General features: G+C 43.6%; 1 protein-coding gene across 1 annotated transcript in view; it reads right to left on the bottom strand.

The window, feature by feature from the left end:
• Window positions 1-14,423, bottom strand: part of LOC126267787 (ecdysone-induced protein 78C) — a 659,877-nt gene that overhangs the window by 44,185 nt on the left and 601,269 nt on the right. Inside the window, exon 4 of the mRNA XM_049973091.1 lies at window positions 13,001-13,245. Within this exon, the coding sequence (XP_049829048.1) occupies window positions 13,001-13,245 (245 nt within the window). The remainder of the gene's footprint in view (window positions 1-13,000; window positions 13,246-14,423) is intronic.

Genomic DNA, 14,423 nt, shown 5'->3' with positions numbered 1-14,423 from the left:
CTATAATTTCTCTTATCTTACCTTCATGGTCTATATGTGAAATGTATCTTGGCAGCAGCAGAAGAACTAATAGCCCACCTCTGAACAGTTTGGACATTATCCTTTAACCTTGATCTGGTGAGATTCCCAAACACTCAGATAGCACTAAAGAATGGATGGCATTAGTGTTCTATAAGCAATCTCCTTTACAGGTGAACCACACTTTCCGAAAATTTTCCTAACAAACTGTAGTTAATCATTTGCCTTCCCTGCTGCCATCCTTACACACTCATTCCATTTCATATTTCTTTGCAATGTTAGACCTAGATACTTAACTGATGTGACTGTGCCAAGCAGCACACTACTAATCCTGTATTCAAACATTACAGGTTTGTTTTTTCTACTCATCTGCACTAACTTATGATCTGCTGCATTTAGAGAAAGCTGTCATTCATCTTACCAACTAGAAATTTTGTCTAAGTCACCTAGTATCCTCTTACAGTACCTCTACAATGCCACTTTCATGTACACCAGCAGACAGCTGCAGATTGCTATTGACCCTGTGTCGGATCATCTATACATAAAGAGAATAAGACTGGTCCTACCACACTTCCCCTGGGCACTGCTGACAATGCCCTTGTTTCTGATGAACACTCACCATCAAGGACTACAAGTGGAGTTCTATTACTTAAGAAATCTTTGAGCTACTCACATATCTGGGAACCTATTCCATATGCTCAACTTTGTTAATAGTCTGCAGTGGGGCACCATGTCAAACACGTTCTGGAAATCTGGGAATATGGAATCTGCCAACTGTGCGTCGTTCATAGCTCACAGGATATCAGACAGGAAATGGGCCATTGTACAAGAAAAGGGCAAGCTGAGTTTTGCACAAGTGATGCTTTATAAATCTATGCTGATTTATGGACAGAAGCTTCTCTGTCTCAAGAAAATCTTTTATATTTGAACTGAGATGATGTTCAAGAATTCTGCACCAAATTGATGTTAAGAATATTGGTCTTTAATTTTGTGGGTGTGTTATTTTACCCTTCTTATACACAGGAGTCACCTGTGCTTTTTTAAAGTTGCTTGGGACTTTGCCCTGGCTGAGAGATTCACAGTGAATGCAAGCTAAACAAGGGGCTGATGCCCTAGAGTACTGTCTGCAAAACAAAACTAGAATTCCATCTGGATCTGGTGACATATTTGCTTTCAACTCTTTCATTTGTTTCTGTATGCCAGGGATGCCTATTACTATGTCCTCCATAGGGTAGTCTGTGAGACAATCAAATGACAATATACACTCCTGGAAATTGAAATAAGAACACCGTGAATTCATTATCCCAGGAAGGGGAAACTTTATTGACACATTCCTGGGGTCAGATACATCACATGATCACACTGACAGAACCACAGGCACATAGACACAGGCAACAGAGTATGTACAATGTCGGCACTAGTACAGTGTATATCCACCTTTCGCAGCAATGCAGGCTGCTATTGTCCCATGGAGATGATCGTAGAGATGCTGGATGTAGTCCTGTGGAACGGCTTGCCATGCCATTTCCACCTGGCGCCTCAGTTGGACCAGCGTTCGTGCTGGACATGGAGACCGCGTGAGACGACGCTTCATCCAGTCCCAAACATGCTCAATGGGGGACAGATCCGGAGATCTTTCTGGCCAGGGTAGTTGACTTACACCTTCTAGAGCACGTTGGGTGGCACTGGATACATGCGGACGTGCATTGTCCTGTTGGAACAGCAAGTTCCCTTGCCGGTCTAGGAATGGTAGAACGATGGGTTGGATGACGGTTTGGATGTACCGTGCACTATTCAGTGTCCCCTCGACGATCACCAGAGGTGTACGGCCAGTGTAGGAGATCGCTCCCCAAACCATGATGCCGGGTGTTCGCCCTGTGTGCCTCGGTCGTATGAAGTCCTGATTGTGGCGCTCACCTGCACGGTGCCAAACACGCATACGACCATCATTGGCACCAAGGCAGAAGCGACTCTCATCGATGAAGACGACACGTCTCCATTCGTCCCTCCATTCACGCCTGTCGCGACACCACTGGAGGCGGGCTGCACGATGTTGGGGCGTGAGCGGAAGATGGCCTAACAGTGTGAGGGACCGTAGCCCAGCTTCATGGAGACGGTTGCGAATGGTCCTCGCCAATACCCCAGGAGCAACAGTGTCCCTAATTTGCTGGGAAGTGGCGGTACGGTCCCATACGGCACTGCATTGGATCCTACGGTCTTGGCGTGCATCCGTGCGTCGCTGCGGTCCGGTCCCAGGTCGATGGGCACGTGCACCTTCCGCCAACCACTGGCGACAACATCGATGTACTGTGGAGACCTCACGCCCCACGTGTTGAGCAATTCGGCGGTACGTCCACCCAGCCTCCCGCATGCCCACTATCCGCCCTCGCTCAAAGTCCGTCAACTGCACATACGGTTCACGTCCACACTGTCGCGGCATGCTACCAGTGTTAAAGACAGCGATGGAGCTCCGTATGCCACGGCAAACTGGCTGACACTGACGGCGGTGGCGCACAAATGCTGTGCAGCTAGCGCCATTCGACGGCCAACACCGCGGTTCCTGGTGTGTCCGCTGTGCCGTGCGTGTGATCATTGCTTGTACAGCCCTCTCGCAGTGTCCGGAGCAAGTATGGTGGGTCTGACACACCGGTGTCAATGTGTTCTTTTTTCCATTTCCAGGAGTGTATTTGTACAATTTTCCTGCGTGACTGATTTCTTAAACAAGATATTTAAAACTTCAGCTATCCCTCTGCTGTCTTTTGTCGCCATAGCAGAATGGTCAATGAGTGGCTGGAGAGAAGCCTTTGACAGGCTTAGTGATTTTACATAGGACCAGAATGTTCTTGGGCTATAGGCAAGATCCTAACAAGATCAGCAAGATTTTGCTGGTACCACCAACAGTACGGGTCTGAGGCAGCAGAATTGTAGAATGCCATGCAAACAGGAAAACCCAGCAGCAAGTCGGTGACTCTCCAGTTGGCAATTAGTTGTTTATAACGGAACATGGCACAAAGTTATAGTTTTAGATAGACATGAGTGCTGATGTTTCAGTCTTTGCATCTGCCCATCAGCCGCATCACAACTGTGGTGGCTGCCACCTTTTCTCCGCCTACGGTTCTATGATTACAACATATGGTTGTCACACGTTGGTGTTGAAATGAGGCCTATGGTGTAATCTTCAGTGGTAGTTCATCGTAGTGGACATGACTCACCCCATACTATTAGTGGACTTTTTATCGTTTTATGGTCTCCTGCCTGACCTCTGTCACTGACATCATCTTGACAAAATCACCAACCTAGCAAGCCAAGGGCAATGGCATTGTGTGGAAGACACAGCGGTATGATGATTACTGGTGATTCTCTATTCATAGATCTCTTCAAACGGTGACCGGACATCACATGCCAGACTTCCTCACTAGCACCTGTGTAGCACTCAATATTTTGACTACACCTGGCCCACCATTTAACACTTGAACATGCTGCTTGGCACCACAGAAACTGAAGGTAGTTAAGCAAGAATTCTTGTCTATGCTTACACAAGGAATCTGCTGCATATTGAGAAGTAGCTGGGTACCTCCACTGCATGTGGTCCCAAAGAAGAATAAAGGATGGTGTCTCTGAGACAACTATAGACAACTCAATCCCAGAACCATTCCAGATCAAAATTCAGTACTGCATATCAAAGACTTTACATTCTGTGTCCGTGGTAAGTACATCTTTTCTAAGTTGGACTTAGTTCATGCATTCTGCCAGAAACTGGTGCCAGCAGACTATGTTGCTACTACCACCACCTGCACAACATTCAGACTATTGGAATTTGCCCAAACACAGTTTGGAGTTTGCAATGCTGCCCAAATATTTCAATGGTTTATGGATGAAGTCACATGTGACAGACTTTCGTTATATGTATATATCAACAATGTGCTGGTCATGTCAAACTCAGAGGCAGAACACCTGCCATACTGAAGACAGATCTCCACTCATGCACATGGCCTGCTCATCAACCCATCGAAATGTCTCCATAGCAGCTGAAGTACAGTTCCTAGGCTATACTATCAATATGTAAGAAATATGGGCACAACAAGAGAAAGCAGATGCTATACTGAATTTTCTGCAGCCTAAGGCAGTTAAAGAATTATGATGATTTCTTACTCATAGTTTAATCAATTTTTAACATGAGTTTGTTCACATTCATACCTTCCTAACTGCATCACTGAATAAATTCTGCATGGTTCACCAAAGCCTAAGGACAAACTCTAGAGGAAAAGTGAGGTCGAGATGGTGTTTACCAAGTTAAGGACTGTCATCACAGAAGCTACATTGTTAGTCCACCCAGTTCCACAGGCACCTCTTGCCCTGATGGTAGAGGTGTCTGTGACTGCAACTGATGCTGCACTGCAACAACAAATAGATCAAACACTGGCAGCCCTTAGTCTTTTTTAGTAAAATGTTATTGCCATCTCAACAGAACTGATCCACCTAAGATTACAAACTGAATGCTACGTATGCTGCTATTAAGAAATTTTGTCAACTGTTGGAGGGACAGCAGCCCACTTTCATCACAGATCACAAGTCACTAGCATATGCTTTCTACCAGTGTTCTGAGAAAGCATCATCACTTAAGCTGCAGCATCTCGACTATATTGGACAATTTACTACCAATATTATTCATGCAGAAGGAGAACTGAACGTGCTAGCTGATGCTCTCTCCCTTAGGTCAAAGTGATCACTGATGCAGTTGATTTTGAAGCTGTCACTGCACCACAACAATCAGATAGTGAGCTATGAGATTTTTGGGCACAACCATCAGGCCTATAAGTTCACCTTATTACACTGCCATTGTCAACTGCACTGCTGTATTGTGACATCACCACTAAAAAACCATGACCATTTATGTCCACTGACTTTTGCCAATAGGCAATCACCTCTTTACATAATATACCACAGCCTGGAGTATGAGCCACTACCAGTATGGTGAAGTGAGCTTTTGTCTGGCCACACATGGACAAATATTGCAAGCAGTATGCGTGGCATTGAGTGGCCGTTTGTGAACAGAATAAAGTTAGCTGGTAAGTTAGGTCACCTCTTGGCATGTTTCTTCCCCAGATCTTAGATTTGAACATGCCCATCTAGATCTTGTAGGAACTCTCCCACCCCAGAAGGATACACCTACTGCCTTACAGTCACTGACCATTTTACACACTGCCTGAGGTGTTCCCAGTCCCTGACATTATTGCCAAAACCTTCATGACTGTGCTCTGCCACAATCTGAAAACAAATTGAAACACAATAGGGAAATCAGTTTGAGTCCCATCTGTTCAAAGCACTTGCTGTCATACTGGGTATGAAGTGAATTAGAATTACAGCTTACTACCTGGCAGGGAATGGTTTAGTTGAATGCATGCGCTGCCAACTGAAAGTGTTGCTTCGATGATACAACTCAAAGCAGCAGATGGAGATGTTGCCTATGGTCCTTCTGGGTCTGTGCATCACTGAAAGAAGACCTGAAAGCCATGAATGCTGAACTTGTTTGTGGTCAGTCAATATGTCTAGCTGGTGTGTGCTTTGCCAACATGCCGAACAACTGCACTGACCCATCAGATTTTGTGCAAAAGCTGAGTACACAAATCTGTTGACTGTGCCCCACTGCTCAAAGGGATCAGCAGATCCTTTTGTTTTTGATAGGCTACCTAGGGGCTACTCCGTTTTCATATGGCATGAGGCTGTACACTACTGCAGCCACACTATAGTAGACCTTACATGTCATCAATATGGAGGAAAAGACATTCAAAGTCAATGTGATATGCACACCAATTACCATCACCATTGACAGGTTCAAACCAAGTTTCAATACACCCTACAGTGGTATGGACTCATCTACAGACACCATGGACTTACGCTCCAGCCACTCCACTGCCTGTCACAGATCAGCCCTAAGAGATGTTGAAGGCTACCACTATTGTATCATCAGCAACCTGTGCACAATCCATTGTTATCCAGTCTGGAGAACATGTCTGATTCAACAGAAAATATCACTGATAATAAGGGGGAGTTGTGAAGTGTAGTGTTATGTTCAGTGTAATGCTATGTGCAAGTGGTTTCCATTTTTAATGACTGTCTTGGGCACCTTGCTGACATGTTTTCTCTTTATTTTATGTCTGTTTCATTCTCTTGTTAAAGTGCTATTAAATGGAGACATATGAGGTGTGGTTCGATTTTAATGTCGCTAATAAAATTAATTCACCTAGTCCCACTACAAACTTTTGCCTGTTTCTTTTGTGCATTATTTTTTGAATCAAGAGTGAAACAATTTCCACTTGCTTAGGATTTTCTGAATTTTATTATTAAATTACAGTGTGTCTTTTCCAACCTAAATCCACATACTGGCATATGCCTCTCCAGAGTGTGATTTACAATCTGTTAAATGCTGTTTCTTCAAGTGTTGGGTTGTTATTACATCTATAGAACAGCAGTCTGACCATATACTTGCCATGCTGTTTTTGTGGACTATATAACGAAATCTACAATAACACCTTCAAAATAATAATAATAATAATAATAATAATAATAATAATAATATTCTCATTTACACCATATTTTAGGAATAAACTATCTATGCCATTTGCAATTTAACAAGTAATATATTTCCCTAAGCTTTAGATACACAGATAACTCAAACTACAAGTGGCATTCATTAAATAATGCATCACATTTTTTTATGATTGGTTTTATTCAGGTTTCCAATACATATATCATTCCCCACTGTTTTGGCTACAAAATGCTATTTTTCAATGTAATCTCTGTTCAATGTGAGTGACTTATACCACCTTATTGAAATGGATTGTATGCCTGCATAGTACCACTTCACTGGTCAACATTGGAACCAACGTCTTACTGCAGCAATAACTTTACCACCATCCACATATGCTCCCCACGAGCTGCATCCTTCATTAGGCCAAACAAATGGAAGTGAAAAGGTGCAATATCTAGTCTTTAGATGGAGGAGCAACAGTTCACTTAAGTTTTGTGAGCTGCTGTCATATGCACGAAGTTGTGTGAGGCCATGAATTGTTATGGAGAAGGAGAACTTTGTTTGCATTTTTGAGGCAATGAACATGCTGAATTTGTTTCTTCAATTTTCTGAGGGTGTGTGTGCTGGACAGCATGCATGGCCTTGTTGTGATGGTGACAGATGCCTCGCACTACAACTCACCATGCATTTGTTCACTGCTAGGTCTCCATTGGCATTCTGCAAATGCCCATGAATATCTACAATGCTCTGGTTTTCCACCAAAAGAAGCTCAGTGACAGCTCTCCGCTTGAAGTGCACTTTCAATACAGATGCCTTTTTGAAGGCTATGTATAGTGCCACCACCTAGCAGAACTTCATGAAACTATAGGGGCTGAAGTATGAATATTCCATGATGCCCCACAACAAATTCTACATTTTTTCAGCCAAAACTGACTGAGAAAAAAAGTGTTGAATTACTTATTGAACACCTCCCATTATTCGATATGTTAACACTTCTGCATACAAGATCAATATCGGTTTCAAAAGTTCATCTGTCATCCATTTGAATATGTATAAGTTGTTGATATAACAGTTCTTAGGAAATCTGTGCATCTTTATGGTGTGATAGTGATCCGTCGAATACTTATTGCTGCATGTGAGCAGATATTTCCTGCAGATAACTCACAGTGACTGTTGGCCATCATTGAAAATTTCTATCATCTCTGAACGTGGCTCACCACATGCGCAAAAAAGGAAACCAACTCACAATATATGCACATTTATAATACATTTGTTATTTAATGTTATTATTTTCTTACTGTACTATACAGATTACTTGTGTTTTGGTATCATTCATCAGTAAGAAGATGTAGAGGCATGACTCACTCCTCTAGAGTGGTGTGTATTACTACAGGCTTCATACATAGGGCACGGACAATGTCTTTGTGATTTTGTATCCTCAATGTAATGTCTCCATCCTCAACCTTATAGGTGACCTCTGACAAGTTTTGTCCAAATTGGTACTTTAATCTTTCTCATACACTGACCTCCCACACAGGTGAAACTTCTTTTCTAGATTTCCTCAGGTATACGTTACAGATCAGTCTTTGGCATTACAACATTACAACTTTCATACAAGGAGAGCCTTGCCAAAGACTTAGAACACTCACAAATAGTGTTGCAAGGAAATGGGCACTGAAATCATCAGACTGAATGAACAAAGCAGTCAAAATCAAGAATATCTGAGAAAGAGGTTGAGACTGAAGAACACAAGCCAAAAATCGTTTATCTATCTTATATCAGCCCAGTATCCAGAAAGATTGGTAGACTCATACGAAAACATGGAATCCAGTGTATTTCGCTCACTCTTCAGCTAATATGAAAAGTCTTTGATGTAATATTAAAGATGAGGTAAGTCTCCAGAAGCTGCATATGTATCACATTCAATGTGAAAGTTGTGCGTCTCACGTGGGGTGCAGTATCAGGACAGCCAAGTAAAGATGCCAGGAACATCAGCAATGCACTTGACTAAAGAACCAAGCAAATCAGCTGTCACTGAGTGCTGACTCAAATACATTCGTGAAATGAAATATGGCGAGACCACTACTGCAGTGCAAATGGCAAGTTTCTAGGAAAGTGTAATTAAGAAGTACATCAAAATAAAGATATCAGAAAACCTAATAAATGGGGATGGTGGTTTCAATTTAAAATGCCTGGGGACTGGCACTCAATTTGTTAAGATTTTGCCAGCCATCACATCCAAAGAGCAGGAAAATGTTGAAACAATTTGCATTCCACAGAATATCAAAAGAACATCAAAGGGCATTGTGGGTGCCAGGAAGTGATCTTAGCTATATACAGTGACACAAGACCAATAATAGTTGACAGTCTTGTTGAAGTTCAGGTACCAGGTGTTCATAACAGAAAAACTGCAGCACCTGAAGAACATGGCTGTCAAAAATTGCACATAAAACAGAAACAACAACAACTCATTAGAATTCCCTGAAGCACATCACTGATTGCAAATAGTGGTTGTAAAAACTTGTGTGCAAGGAGTTGTAAAAATTGGGTACAATTGTCGGGCAGCTACTCGTAAGTCACCTGTTTCTGTAGTCAATGTTAAGCAATCCATGACGTGGTGAAAAGAGCAATCATTGGATAGTGAATGGCTGGAAATAAGTGATTGGGGTAATGAATCACGCTATACCTGTAGCAATCTGAAGGAATGATTTGGATTTGGAGAATGCCTGATGCCTCGAGAACGTTATCTGCCATCATGTGCAGTGCCAACAGTCAAGTACAGAGGAGGTGGTGTTACAGTATAGGGGGGGGGGGGGGGGGTTTCATAGGTAGGGTGTGGTCTCCTTACCATGCTTAAGAAAACACTAAATTCAAAAGGATATTAACATATTTTAGAACACTGTATATGGTGTACAGTAGAGGAACAGTCTGGAGAGAATGATTGTTTGCATCAACATGGCGAAGCATCCTGTCATAAGGCAGCAACTGTGAGGCAGGTGTCTGTGGACAATAACTTCAGTTTAAAATACATCCGTCTTTTGTCGGCTATGGTGTAACTTATTCTTCTTACTACACTGTATATGCACTGCAGGTAAATTTTCGTGGTTTGCTTTCCTACCCTGTGTATACTGAATTTAATTGATGAAAGGAGAAAATATAAAAATGTAGCAAATGAAGTAGGCGAAAGGGAATACAAACGTCTAAGAAATTAAGCTGACAGGAAGTGCAAAATGGCTAAGCAGGGATGGCTAGAGGACAAATGTAATGATTTAGAAGGATATTTCACAAGGCGAAAAATAGATATCCCCAAGAAGAAAATTTAAGAGGCCTTTGGGGAAGAGAGAAGCAGCTGTTTGAATATCAAGTGCTCAACTGGCGAACTAGTACTAAGCAAAGAAGGGAAAGCTGAAAGGTGGAAGGAGTATGTACAGCGTCTATACAAGGGTGATGAACGTGAAGGCACTGTCACGAAAGAAGATGTAGATGAAGATGAGGTGGGACATACGATACTGCGAGAACAATTTGACAGAGCACTGAAAGACGTAAGTCGAAAAAGCCCCCAGGAGCAAATAACATTCCGTCAGAACTTATGATAGCATTGGGAGAACCAGACAGGACGAAACTCTTGCACCTGGTGCGCAAGTTGTATGAGACAGGCGAACTAAACTTAGACTTCAAGAAGAATTCAATAATTCAAATTGCAAAGGAAACCGTTGCCAACAAATGTGAAAACTATCAAACTATCAGTTTAATAGGCCATGGTTGCAGAATACTAACACGGATTCTTCACAGAAGAATGGAAAAACGGTAGAGGGCGACGTCGAAAAATATCAGTTTGAATTTCGGAGAAGTATAGGAACAAGCGAGGTAATATTAGAAGATAGGTTAAGGAAAGGCAAACCTACGTTTATGGCATTTGTAGACTTAGTGAAAGATCTTGAGAATGTTGACTGGACGTGGCAGGGATAAAATACAGGGAGCAAAAGGCTCTGTACAACTTGTACAGAGGCCAGTCGGCAGCTATAAGAGTCGAGGGGCAAGAAAGGGAAGGAATGGTTGAGAAAGGAGTGAGACAGGATTTCAGCTTATTCCCTATGTTACTCAAACTGTACACTGAGCTAGCATTAAAGTGAACAAAAGGAAAATTTGGAGTAGGAATTAAAGGTCAGGAAGAGGAAATAAAAACTTTGAGGTTTGCTGATGACATTGTAATTCTGTCAGAGACAACAAAAGACTTGGAAGAGCAGTTGAATGAAATGGAGAGGGTCTTGAAAGGGGGATATAAGAAGAACATCAACAAAAGGAAGACAAAGAAAATGGAATGCAGGTGAATTAAATCAGGTGATGCCCAGGGAATTAGATTAGGAAACGAGGCAATTGAAGCAGTAGATAAGTTTTGGTATTTGGACAGAAAAATAACTGCCGATGGGCGATGTAGAGAGGCTATAAAATGTACACTACTGGCCATTAAAATTGCTACACCAAGAAGAAATGCAGATGATAAACGGCTATTCATTGGACAAATACATTATACTAGAACTGACATGTGATTACATTTTCACGCAATTTGGGTGCATAGATCCTGACAAATCAGTACCCAGAACAACCACCTCTGGCCGAATTAACGGCCTTGATACGCCTAGGCATTGAGTCAAACAGAGCTTGGATGGCGTGTACAGGTACAGCTGCCCATGCAGCTTCAATACGATACCACAGTTCATCAAGAGCAGTGACTGGCGTACTGTGACGAGCCAGTTGCTCGGCCACCATTGACCAGACGTTTTCAATTGGTGAGAGATCTGGAGAATGTGCTGGCCAGGGCAGCAGTCGAACATTTTCTGTATCCAGAAAGGTGCTAACAGGTCGTGCATTATCCTGCTGAAATGTAGGGTTTCGGAGGGATCGAATGAAGGGTAGAGCCACTGGTCGTAACACTTCTGAAATGTATCGTCCACTGTTCAAAGTGCCGTCAATGCGAACAAGAGGTGACAGAGACGTGTAACCAGTGGCACCCCACACCATCATGCCGGGTGATACGCCAGTATGGTGATGACGAATACACGCTTCCAATGTGCGTTCACCGCGATGTCGGCAAACAGGATGCGACCATCATGATGCTGTAAACAGAACCTGGATTCATCCGAAAAAAATTACGTTTTGCCAATCGTGCACCCAGGTTCGTCGTCCAGTACACCATTGCAGGCGCTCCTGTCTGTGATGCAGCGTCAAGGGTAACCGCAGCCACGGTCTCCGAGCTTATAGTCCATGCTGCTGCAAACGTCGTCGAACTGTTCATGCAGATGGTTGTTGTCTTGCAAACGTCCCCATCTGTTGACTCAGGGATCGAGACGTGGCTGCACTATCCGTTACAGCCATGCGGATAAGATGCCTGTCATCTCGACTGTTAGTGATACGAGGCTGTTGGGATCCAGCACTACGTTCCATGTTACCCTACTGAACCCACCGATTCCATATTCTGCTAACAGTCATTGGATCTCGACCAACGCGAGCAGGAATGTCGCGATACGATAAACCGCAATCGCGATAGGCTACAAGCCGACCTTTATGAAAGTTAAAAACGTGATGGTACGCATTTCTCCTTACACGAGGCATCACAACAACGTTTCACTAGGCAACGCCGGTCAACTGCTGTTAGTGTACGAGAGATCGGTTGGAAACTTTCCTCATGTCATCACGTTGTAGGTGTCGCTACCGGCCCCAAGCTTGTGTGAATGCTCTGAAAAGCTAACCATTTGCGTATCACAGCATCTTCTTCCTGTCGGTTAAATTTCGAATAATCCTCGTGGTGCAGCAATTTTTAAGGCCATTAGTGTAGATTGGCAGTGGTAAGAAGAGCGTTTCCAACGGAGAGAAATTTGTTAAAAGCGAAAATAGACTTCAGTTTTAGGAAGTCTTTTCTGAAAGTATTGGCCTGAAGTGTAGGCATGTATGGAAGTGAAATATGGACGATAAACAGTTTAGACAGGGAGAGAACAGAAGCTTTTGAAATGTGGTGCTACAGAAGAATGCTGAAAATTAGATGGGTAGTCACGTAACTAATGACGATGGACTGAACAGAATTGGGGAGACAAAAATATTGTTGCGCAAATTGTTCAAGAGAGGGGTTCGATTGATAGGACACATTGTGAGACGTCAAGGGATCATCAATTTCTTATTGGAGGGGATATTGTGGGGGGGGGGGGGAGGTAAAAGTTGTAGAGGGAGATCAAGAGATGAATACAGCGAGTAGATTCAGAAGGATGTAAGTTGCAGTAGTTACTTGGAGATGAAAAGGCTTGCTCAGGATAGAGAAGCATGGAAAGCTGTATGGAACCAGTTTTTGGGCTGAAGACCACAGCGACAACAACCCATTGTTACAGCACTAATGACCAGCAGTGAAAGCAAAGAAGAGATGCCTCACACGGAGTGGCGCTCGCCAGTGCGTCTTACCTCGGCGGCGGCTGCGAGGTGCGGCTGCGTGGCGAGCGGCTTCCGCACGAGCGCGCGCGTCTGCTCCTCGGTGTAGCCGCAGTTGGCATGGTAGGCCTGCGACACGGTGAGGATGACGTCGTAGACGGCCAGCTGCCGGCTCTCCGCGTCCGACTGCTCAGCGTCCGACGTGCCGACGCGCGTCGCCGCCGCCTCCTCGCCGCTGCGCTCGCGCGACCTCTTCGGCACGCGCCCATACCGCACCGCTGCACAGCACGACAGGCCTTACAGTCGTCACCATCACAGCCGATACAGGTTAGTCACTCTTACGTGCGTCTGCGCAGTCTGTTATCTCAACCGCTCATTACTAAAACCTCAAAAAAATGGTTCAAGCGGCTCAGAGCACTATGGGACTTAACTGCTGTGGTCATCAGTCCCCTAGAACTTAGAACTACTTAAACCTAACTAACCTAAGGACATCACACACATCCATGCCCGAGGCAGGATTTGAACCTGCGACTGTAGCGGTCGCACGGTTCCAGACTGTAGCGCATAGAACCGCTCGGCCACACCGGCAGGAAAAAAAAAAAAAACGCCACTCACTATACAATTCCACACACAGCAAAATTAAAAAATCCATTAAAGCCAGATTGAAAATTATTTATGGTACAGAAACAGTGTGCTCCGATTTACGAAAGAAACGTTTCCTCCAACAAAAATGACTTAAGGTACTACATTTGACAGATAACTTTACATTTCCATCTACATGCTCGACACTCCACACCAGTCCTATTTGTAGATGACACAGTGTATTGATTAAAGGTGGAAATAGAAATGGTCTTAGGCTGTATGCTGAAGTCACAAATGAAAAGATTTCAGAGTTGTTCGTGAGGAATAAGCTACTGATTGACCATAAAAAAAAAAAAAAAATGCTCTGAGCAGTATGGGACTAAACTTCTCAGGTCATCAGTCCCCTAGAACTCAGAACTACTTAAACCTAACTAACCTAATGACATCACACACATCAATGCCCGAGGCAGGATTTGAACCTACGACTGTAGCGGTCGCACGGTTCCAGACTGTAGCGCCTAGAACCGCTCGGCCACTCCGGCTGGCTGGAAGAAATCATTTAACTGGATTAAAAATGGTCCTCAAGATGAATTCAATGCAATAAACTGTATATAGAAGGCTGAGTCATATTATGAAACTACTACTCGCAAAAAAAACCTCCCGGAAACAATAAAGAAATGATCATGTAGCATTGTTGGCCGGGGACGTTCGGTCACCGGGTTGTAAGCCTTATTTCAGGTGACGCCACACTGGGCGGCTTGCGCGACGATTATAATGAGATGATGATGATGATGATGATGATGACACAACACCCAGTCCACAAGCGGAGAAAATCTCCCACCAGGCCAAAGAATCAAACCCGGGCCAGCTGCAT

This window comes from Schistocerca gregaria, chromosome 4 (genome assembly GCF_023897955.1).
Source record: "Schistocerca gregaria isolate iqSchGreg1 chromosome 4, iqSchGreg1.2, whole genome shotgun sequence".
Taxonomy (NCBI): Eukaryota; Metazoa; Arthropoda; class Insecta; order Orthoptera; family Acrididae; genus Schistocerca; species Schistocerca gregaria.
This window is presented reverse-complemented; position numbering and strand designations above follow the sequence as displayed.